At 44.4% G+C, this 15,386-nt stretch overlaps 1 protein-coding gene across 14 annotated transcripts in view; it reads right to left on the bottom strand.

Annotated features, from left to right (window-relative positions):
• Positions 1-270: 270 nt before the first annotated feature.
• Positions 271-15,386, bottom strand: part of LOC117642400 — a 20,664-nt gene continuing 5,548 nt past the window's right edge. For 13 of the 14 annotated variants that reach the window (XM_034380560.1, XM_034380563.1, XM_034380558.1 and 10 more), the window contains exons 5-10: positions 12,869-13,630; positions 10,242-10,444; positions 7,371-7,412; positions 6,317-6,583; positions 2,339-2,440; positions 271-1,451 (exon numbers count right to left, since the gene is read on the bottom strand). In XM_034380560.1, the coding sequence (XP_034236451.1) occupies positions 852-1,451; positions 2,339-2,440; positions 6,317-6,583; positions 7,371-7,412; positions 10,242-10,444; positions 12,869-13,630 (1,976 nt within the window). In that variant the 3' untranslated portion in view covers positions 271-851. The remainder of the gene's footprint in view (positions 1,452-2,338; positions 2,441-6,316; positions 6,584-7,370; positions 7,413-10,241; positions 10,445-12,868; positions 13,631-15,386) is intronic. The other variant, XM_034380550.1, reaches the window with a different exon arrangement.

The raw sequence follows: 15,386 nt of genomic DNA, 5'->3' as shown, positions 1-15,386 counted from the left end.
CATTCTAACGAGTTTCGCATACTTTGCTCTTCTTGATTTCTCCTCAGCTTCTCTCGACCCTGTAACCTTTTACTTTTAAACTCTGTGTGCAATGGGGGTCGAGACGAGCAAACGAGGGCTTAACAAGATTTAGGAGTACAGAAATAAACTTCACGCACTATTATATTGTTGTGGGGAGGATATGAGAACACAAAAGTGACGTTTACACAATTAGGTTACTACTCTACGATCAAAAAGTATCCCAGACCGACCAGAATTGAAAGTAGTGAGTGATTGTGAATAAATTTATTAAATTTCGTCATTTGAACATAAATGAGGGCTACATTAGTGGAAGATTTGTAACAAAGCAAAATCCCTCATTAAAGGAACACAATAGACTGCTAGGAATCTACAGAAGACTCATCTCGGTTTGAGAAACAGAATGATACATTTTCTCTTTACAGCAAATTAATATTACATTAATGCGTCTATACTGAGCAGAGACTGTGTTCAGATGTTCCACCACACAGAGAGATACTCCGTTTTACAGAAGGTCACTTTATGAGAGAGCAGACTAATAAAAATTGTATAAAAAAATCACAGGAAGGACAAGAAGAACCCTTCAAAACAACACCAACATAAATGTGTAGAGACGCGTTGGGAATTGAAACATGATTATAAATATTCGTAAGGCCAACCCACAATTTTCTGACATGTTGAATCGAAGAAAAGTTTAAGAAACATTTAAGTTTCCATTTTACTTTGCGAACAGCAATGGTAATAACCATCCCCGCTAAGAATCATATCAAGATTATTATCAAAATCAGCAGATGTACGAATAAAAGGATAAAACAAATTCTAACCTTCGAGACTCAGGAGGCTCCGCAGACTGAGCAGGCTAAACGTTCAATAGGGTTACTCTCAGCAAAAGCATCGTGGATTTGGCTTCTCTGGTCTTTGCAGGTGTCCCTGTCGTGGCGACAGGGGACGTTGTAGCCGGTCGTCCGCACTAGCATCACCCGCTTCAGCGTCTTGAATCCACAGCTCAGCAGCTCCAGCGCCAGGTCAGGGCAGCCGTAGGGCTCGCAGGATGCAGCTACCAGCTGCAACTCCTTCAGCGTGCCGGCGTGCGCGCGCATGAGACCCAGCGCAGCGGCCAGCGGGTAGACGCCGCAGCGCAGAAACTTCAGCCGCGGAAGAGTTCCGTAGCGCTCGGTAGTCAGCGGAGAGTCCGCTTGGCCGTGTACTTCCAGGCTGCGCAGCGAGGCTATCTCGGTCACCTGCTGCAGCTGCTGGGCCGTCACGTCGGTGAGGCACAGGGCCTGCAGGTTGAGCATCGCCAGGGCCACGTCTATGTGTCGCTGCGAAGGCGACACCATCTGCAAGCCCTTGAGGTGGGGCGCCACCTGTTGCAGCACCTTCTCGCACCACGTAGGGAAGTGAGAGCACGGTAGGCCTCGAAGTATTTTCACCTGTGACACAGGCACAGCAACTCAGTGGGCCGTCCGTTGGAAGGATCAGAACACAACAGACTAGATTCGAGCGAAATTCTCATTTTGAAGCTTGGTTTTGTAACCGTTACGAAATTCTGTAACTAGGCTACAAAGAAAAAAAAATGTATCAATAGAGATACAAACTTTTGTATCACATGATATTGAAAAAGCTGCGTGACCATGTCACAAAATCCTGTACTGATTTTTATTTCGACGCGTCCTAATAGAACAATCCTAACTGCCAGAGTCGGCCAGAGTAGATAGAAAGCAATCCTTACTGTCAGAGCAGATCCAAGACAATCCCAACCGCTAGTGTCAATTCAGAACTATCCTAACTGCACAAGACGTGAAAAGCGGTCTTCTCTAAAAGTCCGTGACGCCCACATACTTCATAAAACTCCTCACAAAAGGGCTTGTTACAAAGTTTCGTCCTTATACAAATACGTGGACATTTTATTTCAGAGATACGTATCGAGATTCACTGATTGGCAGTGAAGATAGTTCATGAACACTTTTATTAGGTACATCTGCAGATAGGATAGTTCTAAATCCGCCCAGACAGGATTGTCTAGGATCTGCTCTTACAGTTAGGATTGTTCTATTAGGACGCCTCGGTATGGGAGGGAAAGCCTGATTAACTTAACTTTTGGGTCCGGAAATCAGGTGAAAATGTTAGGGCAGTTAAGAAATGAGAGGCTAGTGTGAAACTTCCCACTGCTACTGCACTTAGGCTAAATCTGACACCACTACTGTGATCAGTCTAAAAAGTGGAGAGAACCATCAATGCAAGAGAAAAGTTAAAAGTGCGGTTGTGTTGAGACACACCACAATGACGTTACGAGTCTTGTCCCGCCGTCTAAACTCACCTTAGCAAGGCTGCCATCTTCTGCCACCTTCTTCCTACGAACAGAGCTAACGATGTCTGCATCGAGAGTGACGTCCCCATCCCGGGCTCGAAGATGTGGTCTCTGCAACAGAGGTTTGCGATCAAGGTTCAAGCGCAGTTTTTTTCTTTCCTTTTTTTTTTTTTTTTTGGGGGGGGGGGCATTCTTTATTTACTCAACGTAGGTGTACGCCAGACCGTATCTTGTAGAAACAGGCGATCCTGCGCCAGTTACGACAATCCACGTCTGGCGTTTACACCTACCGTCGGTTTGCCTGGCACAGTAATATATGTTGAAGCAATGAGTACATCGGAGTACATAAAGCACTCCGCGACGAAGGGTTCAAAGAGGGTTCATGGTCAAGAATGGCCATATTTGCCTCGCAGAAGTGCACTGTAAAAAAGGTTCCTGGTTTTCCCGGAACTTACTGGAAATGACCTATGTCTCTACCATGGCCGGAAAACCTGGTACCGTTTTTACCGTTTGAGCGAGAAACGAGTCCGTGGCACCGATTGCCACAACTCAGATAGTCAGACTTCGGGGCCGTCTCTCCGGCCCCTTTGTTGTGAAGGTCTTGCCGAGACCTATCGAAAACGACAATAAAATTTTCATTCCTTCAACCCTCTTTTTCCAAGACCTGAATCCGGCCAATACACGGGCTCCTGGACCAGGGCTGGGAAATACCTAGGTAAAAAGTACCTAGGTACTGTACCTAGGTACTTTTTTGGTACCTATAACTGTACCTAGGTACTCAAGTCACAATTGTAACTGTACCTGTACCTAGGTACATTTTGGGCAGTAACTTTACCTAGAACTGCAGGTACTTTTACAGGTACTTTTGGGCGCGAATGTAGGGAAAGACGGGTAATGAGATGCGCTCACAACAGTGCGGGGATAAAGAGAGACACTCAGAGGACTGCCTGTTTTCGGGGAAGAAACAGATATTCGGCCCCCTCCCCTTTTTATGTGCTTCCTCTGGGCTCCATGTGGCAGGCCTGGTCACCGCACGCACTGCCAAGGTGAACGCAGAGGACTTGCACTATGAAACAATGGACACATCTCAGCAGGGATCATAGGGTTTGTCCCTAAAATGCGTTACCGGAACCATCCCATTATAGGAGCGAGGTCAAGGATGGTCCCTGGAGCCGCCGACGATGCGGCGTGACGAATCGGTGTTGTAAACAGCACACACGTTGGCATGAAAAGGGTCATTGACGCAAGAAAGTTTAAAGGGACGAAAAAGTCGCGCGAGGTTTGTTTTGGTTGCGTTACTGGGCGGATGTGTTGAAATATCAAAATATCTGAAAGTACCTGAAAAGTACCTAGGTATTTTGCCAAAGTACCTGTAACTGTACCTAGGTACTGAGTTCGATCAAGTACCTGTAACTGTACCTAGGTACTTTTTTGATCCAGTATCTGTATCTGTACCTAGGTAAAAATATAAAGTATCTGTCCCAGCCCTGTCCTGGACCCCACTTCTGACCCCTTGGTGAGAAGGTCGTGCTCAGCCCAGGGGTGGCAACGGCCTAGGGAGAGCGTGAGGCGATGCTCGCGCAGTCAGTGCAGAGGTTGCGCACTTGTTCGAGATTATGAAAACTAGACTGTGGTCTTCAAAACGCCGATGGAAAGGGCTTGAAATTTAGGGTGCAATAGGCTTATTGCTCTTCCCGAAACTCTCACCTTACCTTAAGGGGGGACCCTGGTGAAACTTTCAAGTAGGCTCCAAAATAATCCCAGAAAGTTGAAACTTTGCTCAATTATTAGGTTCATCATGGTGAGTTCCCAAAACAAAATTCAATCCAAAATGTTGAACGGTCTCTGAGAAAAGTGGCTTTTTAGTGTTTTTGAGAGCGTTGGGGGAAAATCTTCCTGCGTCTTTCATTGGGACGGAGAGTCTTGAAAATTTTTTTGGGTTATCCTAAAGATGTATAGAAGATATTTTAGTGACGGAATTTTCAAATTCAACTTCTGTCCTGAGATATGAGTTTTCAAATTTTAACATTTAAAAAAAAAGTGATTTTTTTCCCTTTTTTCAAACTTTTAGGTGTTTGTAAAAAAAAGTAGGGCTGATATCAAGATTCCGTCACTAAAATTTGTCGACAAGTCATCAATGAATAGAGTCCATGCAAGACGACTCAAGTAGGTGTTAACCAGGAACGCAGGAAGTCTTTCAACGACAAATTTTTTTTTCGACTGAGCAAAGCTGTGAAGTTGAGCGTAGAAGCCAACGACAACTGATCTCAATGTTATTTCCTTCCAAATGATAAAGAAACTACTCACTCAGCTTAAAGGTGTTGAACCTGTTGAATCTGAAACCTTCTATGCACATTTTTATCTATGAACTTTGAAAACACGAGAAATCATAAAATTTAGGAAAAACTGGAATGCGCCATTTTGATGTAAATGGTTTCACCCTTGTGTTCGGTTGAATTAGAAGTATCGGGCAGTCTACTAGGCCTAATGCACCCCAAATTTTGTGCTCTTTTGATCTGTGCAAAGCGTTTTGCAATCAACGGGCTAGATCTTACAATCGAAGCAAAATAAGTAACCCCCGCACCATACACGCGCATGGCTTCACGCGCTTCCTAGGCCGTTGCCGCCCCCTGCTCAGACCTATCGGATACCACACTAAAATTTTTCGGTCGGTCGACCCCCTTTTTCTATGATCCTGATCTGGCCAACTCGTGGAAGCGGCCTATATTGTCGGAGCCAGGTCCACTGAATTTTGTCTGATCGCCCCGATCCCATGCAATAGCACTACTCATGGCCGAAATCCTCCTCCCGATCTTGTATACCTTGCATTTATCTGCCGTTTTTTAAATCTTTTTTTTTGTGGTTATGACCGCATGGATTGAGACAGAAAGCTAAATTTTGGTGTATGGCGAATCTTATCGTTCTTTTACTGCAAAGCCAGTGGTAAGTTTACTTGCCACAAATTTAGCAAGCCGGTTTGAATGCCAAAATTTGGCAGGCTTTGGTCGGCAATCTTCATAAGCTTGCCAAATTTTGGCAAGCTGGGGAGTATTTCCGGGCCAAGCTTGCCAAATTTTGGCATTCAAAACGGCTTGCCAAATTTGTGGCAAGTAAACTTGCCACCGGCTTTGCAGTGTTTTCTCCCTAATACGGAGAAAACAAAGTCATTGGAAGTTTTACGAAAAATTGCCTCGTATTAATTGCGAAGAAAGATCCTTCGCAATATAAAGCATTTCTTCATAATAACGCAATTCTGCAATGCCTGCATTTCCTTCGCAGTTACGCAGCAAAAGCTGGGCGTTATTTTGTGACACCCAAAATTTTCATTGCTTGTCTACAGGCGTTTTCGCCGGTTTTTACCACCCTAATGCCTCCAAATTTTAAACAATGAATGAGGGAAGTTGCTCACTCTCATTCCAGGAACGTGACATCACGTTGAAACGAACGTGACAACCTGTCACGTTCGTTTGAGCATTGTGTCACATTCGTTTGGGTGTGAATTGGCCGAAAATCAGCTCGTTCACATTCAAACGAACGTGACACAATGCTCAAACGAACGTGACAGGTTGTCACGTTCGTTTCAACGTGATGTCACGTTCCTGGAATGAGAGTGCTCCCTCACAACTCAGCCACTTACTCTACAAACTCAATTGTGTACATAGTACACTCCAACTGGAGCCAACATGCATGTACACTACAACCTGGCATGTACACTTAAGGTTGGCGTGTACTTACCAAGTACACGCCAGGGTGGTGCATACCTTTCAGGTAAGGTACACTGTTGCTAAAGCTCCCTATCTTTGCGTGTTAGACCGAGCAGCAGTGTACTTGCAGGTATGCGCACCTGGAATGTACTTGGAAAGTACATGCCAAACTGGAGTGTACATGCATGTTGGCTCCAGGTGGAGTGTACTATGTACACAATTGAGTACTTGTATTGCACTATGTACATAATGTATATGTATTGTACTTGTGTATACAACTCACCAGCGGAGTGGCAGAGAGCAGTCGGAGGCTGGAGTTCCCACTCCGCTCCATGGCATAGCGCCGGACACTCTTCGTAGGGTCGCGGTCCCACTTGACCTCCACGAAAGGTCCGTTGCTGGAACGGTACTTCCGGGCAAGTACGGTGCCGGGCCCCGGAGGCTTGCCGTCGACCTCGCGTGTTCTCTCCCAGTTCTTTCCTCTGGCCACCCTTGACCCTACCTTTATCCTGGACGCCATCTCCTCAAGCGATATTTCATTGGGAGTGATCTGTGCAAAGACAATGGCGACCTCTGAGAACGAAACAGCCAACCACACTGTGGCAAAAAGCGACGGAAAATTCTGTTAACAGGTTGTGGCAATTCTCCGTAGCCCCCTTGTCAGTATTCTCCGTAGGCTCTTACAGTATTTTCCGTAGGACCGCACAGTATTTTCCGTAGGACCTTACCGTGATCTCCGTAGGACCAGGGGGGCAACGCCCTGCATCTTTCTTGACGCCATGTTCGGCCCCCCCTAGCACATTGGTTTACTTCGACGAGATCCAAAGTACTAAGTCCATTAGAGCCAAGCTGTTTTGTTATTACGATAATATATGAATTGAGGAAGTGTTTAAGCCAGGTTTCAACTCACAAACTCAAAAACTTTCCAAGATAAACGTTTTGAAAGTATAAGTAGACACTTTTCTTGTAGCGATTGTAACAAAACCCAATTTTTCTCTTGTTTTCGCGATGCGGTTACGAGGAGTGATTTGATCGTAAGTGTGCTCTCGTTTAATTATTACTTTAATATGACCTCTTAACTTGATGCCGCACTCAAGTTTCATTCGATTCCTTTGCTGGGTTCAGAGAGAATCTCCTTGAAAAGAACCATGATTTAAGGGGGGGTCGAACATGGCGTCAGCATACGTGTACAGCGTTGCCACCAGGACTATACAGCCTTCCAGGTCCTACGGAGAAGACTGTACGGCCCTACGGAGAATACTGTAAGAGCCTACGGAGAATATTGATAAGAGGGCTACGGAGAATCCTGGCAAAAAAATTAACAGAATTTTACGTACCTTTTTGCCACAGTGCAGGCCGTAGTAACGAATACACCTCACCTAAAAGTAAGGCTTAATTTTGGGTGAGGTACACGGAAAAAACAATAAGTTGGTCCAACCGATGCTTCGGTTGGTTTCGGCCCAACTAAGATGCACCCTCAGACTCGTATTGACTTTTTTCTCTCTATTATTGACTTTTGGTCCCTTGCTTACGTTTTTTAAGCATAACATGTAGTATTTCCTTTGTAACCATGTACAATATTGTTCACTATTAAGACTAAATTGTCATAAATTATTGACTATTTCTGAAGTCAATTGCGTATTGACTCTTAGTCAATAGCAAATTGACTTTAAAGTCAAATATAACGAACAAAATCTTACACTGAGGAAACACAGGGGGTGGCAACGGCCTAGGCGGCGCGTGAAACGATGCTCCCCGCTCGGGCCGGCGAGCGACGAGCGGCCGACCGCTGTGCACGGTGTCACTAAAATCAACATAACTTCATCAAAACTTCATCAAATTAAAAAACCCAGGTCATTTTCAGCATCTACACAAAATTTCCTATTTGTATTTAGTCATGGTTTACAGTTTTAGACCCGTTCAAAATGTTAAATCTCAATTTATAATCAAATTTACCGGCAATTTTAGCCAATTCAATATTTTGCAACGACGAAAAAAGTTATTTCCGTTCGTTTTAGGTCCATACATGCAGCGAGCCGATTGTTGGCCTCCACTTCCCCTATTGCGTAAGCATACTGGAATGCCGATACGACATCTGTGACGGTCACGGTGGCCCATAATGTAATTTGCAAAATTAGACCAAAAGCAGTTAGACTGACTTTGGGAATATTTTTCGTAGCTCTTTCGCACTTGTTTATCGTTCTGCAATAGCCTATACCACGCAGTATTTAATTCTCTATCGCCCTGTTGTAACGGTTTTTCAAACGGACGTTTCAGTTTTCACATTTCGAATTAGTTTTAAAACACTGCAAACTAACCCTAAAAGTACACGTATTTGGTAAAGCTTCACTTGAAGAAACTAGGTGTCGTATCGCAAATCTGACTTCACCACGTTGTAGAGCGGACAATTCTACATGCCCCCGTCAAGTTTCATCACAATCGGTTGATTAGTTTGATGACAGCATTCAATTTTCGGCAACTATGACGACATAACCGCCGCAGCGATTTCTCATACTTGGGCTGCGTGACCCGACTCGTCGCCAAGCCCAAGCGTCGTCTGCCTTTTGAAATATCTTTGAAGCATTCAAACCAATCAACCGATTGTGATGAAACTTGACGGGGGCATGTAGAATTGTCCGCTCTACAACGTGGTGAAGTCAGATTTGCGATACGACACCTAGTTTCTTCAAGTGAAGCTTTACCAAATACGTGTACTTTTAGGGTTAGTTTGCAGTGTTTTAAAACTAATTCGAAATGTGAAAACTGAAACGTCCGTTTGAAAAACCGTTACAACAGGGCGATAGAGAATTAAATACTGCGTGGTATAGGCTATTGCAGAACGATAAACAAGTGCGAAAGAGCTACGAAAAATATTCCCAAAGTCAGTCTAACTGCTTTTGGTCTAATTTTGCAAATTACATTATGGGCCACCGTGACCGTCACAGATGTCGTATCGGCATTCCAGTATGCTTACGCAATAGGGGAAGTGGAGGCCAACAATTGGCTCGCTGCATGTATGGACCTAAAACGAACGGAAATAACTTTTTTCGTCGTTGCAAAATATTGAATTGGCTAAAATTGCCGGTAAATTTGATTATAAATTGAGATTTAACATTTTGAACGGGTCTAAAACTGTAAACCATGACTAAATACAAATAGGAAATTTTGTGTAGATGCTGAAAATGACCTGGGTTTTTTAATTTGATGAAGTTTTGATGAAGTTATGTTGATTTTAGTGACACCGTGCACAGCGGTCGGCCGCTCGTCGCTCGCCGGCCCGAGCGGGGAGCATCGTTTCACGCGCCGCCTAGGCCGTTGCCACCCCCTGGGAAACAGTACTTCTTATTGATGCGTAAAAATCTCTTTAACAAAAGAAACAAGTCAAGTAAAGTCTGAGAGTGCAGCTCATAGTATGATGCACGGTCTGTCCCACATTTTTTGACGAGGCTTCGGTGGATCAATGCCCACGCGACCGGTGCAAAGTGTGTGACATTTATTGGTGTCACTCACTTGCAAGTGACAGACCAGGGGGTGGCAACGGTGTACACGAGGGGACACTCGTGTAATACCCTGTACACAAAAACCGTGTATTACGCGTAATACACGTAACTGTAATACCATTTTGGGGCAAAATGTGCAAAATTTTGGCATTTTAATGCTGTAATACACGTTTAATATCCCCGTAATACAGCGTAATACCGCGTAATACACTCTAAATTCTTATGGACTTTTTAAGTGCATAAGGACGCATTTTTTATGCATAGTTACGCATGCGCAGAAACGTTCATAAGGTATGCATAATATTATACATAACATATGGACGTATCTGTGCATGCATAACTATGCATAAAAAAGTCCATAAGAATTTAGTGTGTGCGGGCGTCGACATTGAGCAAACATAAAATGTGCTGTTTTCTCCTTAACTATGCACAGTTATGATCGTTGTAAAGATAAAATTGTCAATAGATCATGTAGAAATAGAAAAGTACACGGCAAATGTCAATATGTCAGGTTTAATGGACTAAATACATTATAAAATGAACAAAATAGTGGCGCACAGCTAAAGAGGAAATAGTACATATTACGTTTGCACAAAAAACTTTATGGCAAGAGATAAAAGGTCAGTACGAGACTGAGAGTGAACATTTTAGTGTGTATCCAATATCGGAAATGCTTTAGGCCTAGACGCTTGACGGTGTTCAACTTACCGACGGAGCCTGCGACAGTCCACGGCGACTGATGCGAGCCGAGGAGCGGGGCGAGTCTAGATCTAACGCCGGGCGTTTGAACTTGTTGGGGTTGCGCTTCACGGGCGCAGTGCTAGGTTGCTGCTGGGGGGCGACGGTGGTGGGTCCAGGAGCAGCACCGTCCTTGCCGCGCGACTCTTTCGTAATGAAATTCCGTACATCATCTATGCACAGAGAAAAGGCCCATTTAAACCCGTTTTTTAGGTTCAAAAACATTCGGAAATGGATGTGGATAAAAAGCTGGGCACAAAGTGTGACGTGCCTCCTTAATCTTATGTTATTCGTCCGAAAAAAAAATGTTTCATCGAAGTACTGCAGAGGTACTTAAAGGTGTTCATAAACAAGGTTGGTAGCGTATTGTGGGGTACGCGCTTTAATAATTGTCCACCACACTGGAAGCATGACAAATCAATGGTTTTGGATCGCTGAACAAGCTGCACTCTCGGCACATTATTGACTTTTTGCTCATTTTGTCAGTACTTCTGCAAGTAACCTGATCAACTATAATACGTACTTTCCCTTTTTAAAGAACTACATAGGAAATATTACATAATGTAGTGAGAATTCTGTTTTGTACATAATTTTACAAAGGAAATTAGACATACTTTCTTAGAAAATACTACGACGTATTATTGCTCTTTATACGGATACGTAATTAATGAGGGAAAAAGCAGTAACGTGCTGATAGTGTGTGCCTGCCCTACGCTTCTAGGCGTAGGGCGCGGTGTGGTCGACGCTTGTAAGCCAGTACATGACTACGACAGGTCGACGCTTGTAAGCTACACCCTCACTGTCAGAAAACTCCGTAAAAATACGGAAATTTAACGGAGACTGTCCATTTTTTTTTTAACGGAGATCTCCGTTTTTTTGAATTATGGATTTTCTCCGTAAAAATATGGAAGTTATGTATACAAATGAAATAGAAGCCTTACTTATAAAAAAAACAGACTAATTCACGTTATCGATGGGTTGGGTGACCAACTGATTAGGTGTTCCAAGAGTACGCCTTCCCTAAAGCGACCTCGCCTTTGGGTTTCCGTTTATTTATCCGATCCTAATGGCATGTGGTCAAGCGGATCCTCGAACAGTTTTGGAGAATATCAATTTCGTCTCAAAGGACACTGTTTGCATTAACATCGAAGGTGGAAGGAGGGAAGTAAACCGTTAAAATGCGTTTATTTCTGCAAAAATGCGGTTCATCTCCGTAAAAATACGGAAAATCTCCGTAAAAATATGGAAAATTTACGGAGCCTCCATTCCCAAAATTAGAGTAACTTTCTCCGTAAATTTACGGACTTTTTTTCTGACAGTGCTGATCTCATGTGCACTTTTTAGATGCATAGTTATGCGCTTCTTGTGCATTGCGCATGCGCAGATACGTACGTAGGGCGTGTAGAATATTAAGCACACCTTACGCACGTATCTGTGCATGCATAAATATGCATAAGAAGTCCACAAGAATTTAGTGTGTAGTACACGACTACGACAGGTCGACACGTGCAAGTGAAGGACATTACGGACCCGTGCGTTTGATTCAGCAGTCTTGACAGGGCAGTGCAAAAAAAAAGGTGGAGCTGCGTCGTTGGAACCACACGATACGCCGAAAAAGACCAAGCAACGGCCGTCCTATGAACAAAGACCAATATCCTTTGGGTCGCTCGAACAAAGACCGATCTCCATTTCCTAACCTCTCAACGCGGTCATTTTGAAGTCTCAGAACAATCTCTAATCTCTACGTTCTAATTACACACAGATCAGTTTTAGAATATCATTCTCTAATATGTTTGACACAAAACCTGCAAACTACAGGGTGAGTTTCCTCAATGTGTCAATAATTTGCAGGCAGTTTGGGCATCCCTAGGGGACCATTTTTCGCCAATGAACTAGTGGGCGCAAACGTCTAGGTACGGAGATAATTGGTGTTTTGTAATTGGATTTTGCGCCTACGAGGTAGGCACCCGGTGCCACTGAGGGCGGCAGGACCTGTCGAGGGGGTGTCGCGGGACTAGCAGTACTCGCGGGAGTGCCACTGACCTCGCGGAAGTATCCGAGGAATCCCGCCACCCTCGCAAAGACAGCCGTGAGATCCACTGTAACGGGGGCCACCATGACAGCCTCTTCAGACCCGCGGCAACCCCTCCCAAAAGACATTTGCAAGGTCCGCCGGACTCCTCCTAGACCCGCGACACCCCCACGCGAGGTCCTGCGACCATCAGTGGCTGCGGGTGCCTACCTCGCAGGCGCGAAGGCCAATTACAAAACACCAATTATCTCCGTACCTAGACGTTTGCGCCCACTAGTTCATTGGTAGAAAATGATCGCCTTGGGGTGCCCAAACTACCTACAAATTATTGACACATTGAGAAAACTCACCCTGTATTTCTTGAGTTGGATGTCTGTTGCGAGAACCACAAGATAAAGAAGCGGAGAATGCAGAGACGGCCGAAATGGAGATCGGTCTTTGTTCGAGCTACCCAAAAGACATCGGTCTTTGTTCATAGGACCCATCGCAAAGGAGACGAAATAGGCCGAAATGTAGGCAACTCCCCGGCGCGCGGGACATTCACAATCATGCAGTACTGACTTACCATTGCCAGTCAGGTCTAGGGGTCTGTCCTGTTGCCGTGGTTTCTCCAGAGACACCTGATTTTCTTCGTGAGGCTTCTCCTGTTGCCGTGGTTTCTCCAGAGGCACCTGATTTTCTTGGTGAGGCTTCTCCTGCTGACGTGGTTTCTCCAGAGGCACCTGATTTTCTTGGTGAGGCTTCTCCTGTTGCCGTGGTTTCTCCAGAGGCACCTGATTTTCTTGGTGAGGCTTCTCTTGTTGGCGTGGTTTTTCCAGAGGCACCTGATTTTCTTCGTGAGGCTTCTCCTGTTGCCGTGGTTTCTCCAGAGGCACCTGATTTTCTTGGTGAGGCTTCTCCTGTTGCCGTGGTTTCTCCAGAGGCACCTGATTTTCTTGGTGAGGCTTCTCCTGTTGCCGTGGTTTCTCCAGAGGCACCTGATTTTCTTGGTGAGGCTTCTCCTGTTGCCGTGGTTTCTCCAGAGGCTCCTGAATTCCCTGCTGAGGCTTATTCTGTTGCGGCGGCTCTTGCCGCGGTACGTGTCTTCCCTGTTGTTCCACTCCAGGTCCACGTGGCTGCCGTTGCGGCGACACCAACTCTTCAGGTTCTTGCTTCACCCGCTGCTGCAGACCGCACAGCAGTCGGCACAACACCAGCCTGGCTGCAGCGTCCTCGGCGGGCCTCACGTCGCCACTCCACGCCGCGTCGCCGCAACGCAGGCTCAGCGTGCACGAGGCGGAGGGGTCGCTCAGGACGGCCACCAGGTCGTTGGCGAGTCGGGATAGTCCTACGGGACAGGGCATCCAAGTCAGGGTACTGTACGTTGAGAGGCGTTGGTGAAAAAAAAACAGCTGGAAATGCTCTATTAAACACAGTTTGAGTTATTTATACTACGAACATAACTGTCTGTCTACTCAGTACACACTTACAAATGCATGCTTGGCAAGAACATACTTACAAATGCCTATGCTAAGCATGGAGTGATACGGCGCCTACCATGCATTTGTAAGTGAGTATGTACCTGGCCAAACATGTACTTGCAAGCATGCATTTATACGGGAGTATTTACAAGACATGTTTGCAGGGTGAAACGAATCCTGTACTAAGGTTGCAAGTATGATTATTTGAAGTTGAAGGTGAATGGATGAAAGTTATCTGGCATAAGACAGCACAAACAAAGTTTAAAGAAATTGTTACCTTACTGTTGTTGTGCACTAATAACGACAAGTTTTGACGTCCTAATTGAATCTGTTCTCAAAATCCCTTTTAAAATTAAAACTTTTCGTTACTGCGTTAGAAAGATTTGAGGAGCATAGCGAGAAACAAGTGAAACTTACTGTAATCTTCTATGATGTAAATACTAATGAAAAATGGGGTCTTCGGCAGGGGTCCGTAACTTAAAAAATAATACTTCCACGTTTTCGAGCATTTTCGATCATATTCCGAAAACGTTGAAAATAAAATTGATGTGACGAAGTTCTTCAATAAGGTATTGCCATGGGTTATTTTCGTTATCTTTCCTGGAAACGGGGACGCGTTCTTCTGGACGAAAATATTTAAAGTTAAAAATAACATTTAACACAATATTTCTAACTTCTATTATTTTCGTCTAAAAGGAGGCGTCTGGTCGCTTCCAGTCATGATAACAAGTAGCCCATGTCTAGGTCTTTGTAAAGAAGCTAGTCAGTATCTGATTTATCACTACGCTCTCATTCCAGGAACGTGACATCACGTTGAAATGATTGTGACAAATTGCCACGTTCGTTTGAGCATTGTGTCACATTCGTTTGAATGTGAGTAAGCTACGTAGTTCATGGCTGCTTCACGTCCGAAAGAATGTGATACAACGCTCAAGAAACATGACATTTTGTCACAATCATTTCAACGTGATGTCACGTTCCTGGAACTCTAGTGCGGATGAAAATTCCTGACTTCAGGACATAGCGAGGGGTCCTATTCAAAAGATCTTATCTGGGCGCTCCTATTCAAAGAATCTTATCTGCAAAGCAAGCGAATTTCACTAAGTTTGACCATTAGAGGCAGCCACAAATCAAAATAATTTGGGATTGTAGTTACACAAACTTGAAGATGAAAGATCGAAGAAATTAATAGTGCGTGTAGAAATATGTAACGCTAACCCTCTTCTCCCTCCCAAATGGTCAAACTTAGTGAAATTTGCGTGCGTTGCAGATGAGATTCTTTGAATAGGAGCGCGCAGATAAGATCTTTTGAATAGGGGCCGTCGATAGGGGGATCTGCCTTTGCAGTCAGAACGCAAAAGAAACACAAAATCCCTCAGTAGCCGTCTAGCATCCATCTAGCAGTTCACGAACAGTGGATCATTGATAAGCAAATTCGGACCTTAGTGTCTGTCAAAGGGAATCTGTGCAACAGATTAAGCCAAAAAAACTGGAGCAATTTTTTAATTACTTTGATAAGAATGTTTTATCAGAGTTACGAAACAACCCATTTTAAAAGGAATTCGAAGGGTAGAGAAGACCTTCCCACTTCACATGTTAAACGTATTTTAAGTCATGTTAACT

This window comes from Thrips palmi, unplaced genomic scaffold, assembly GCF_012932325.1.
Source record: "Thrips palmi isolate BJ-2018 unplaced genomic scaffold, TpBJ-2018v1 HiC_scaffold_16, whole genome shotgun sequence".
NCBI lineage: Eukaryota > Metazoa > Arthropoda > Insecta > Thysanoptera > Thripidae > Thrips > Thrips palmi.
This window is presented reverse-complemented; position numbering and strand designations above follow the sequence as displayed.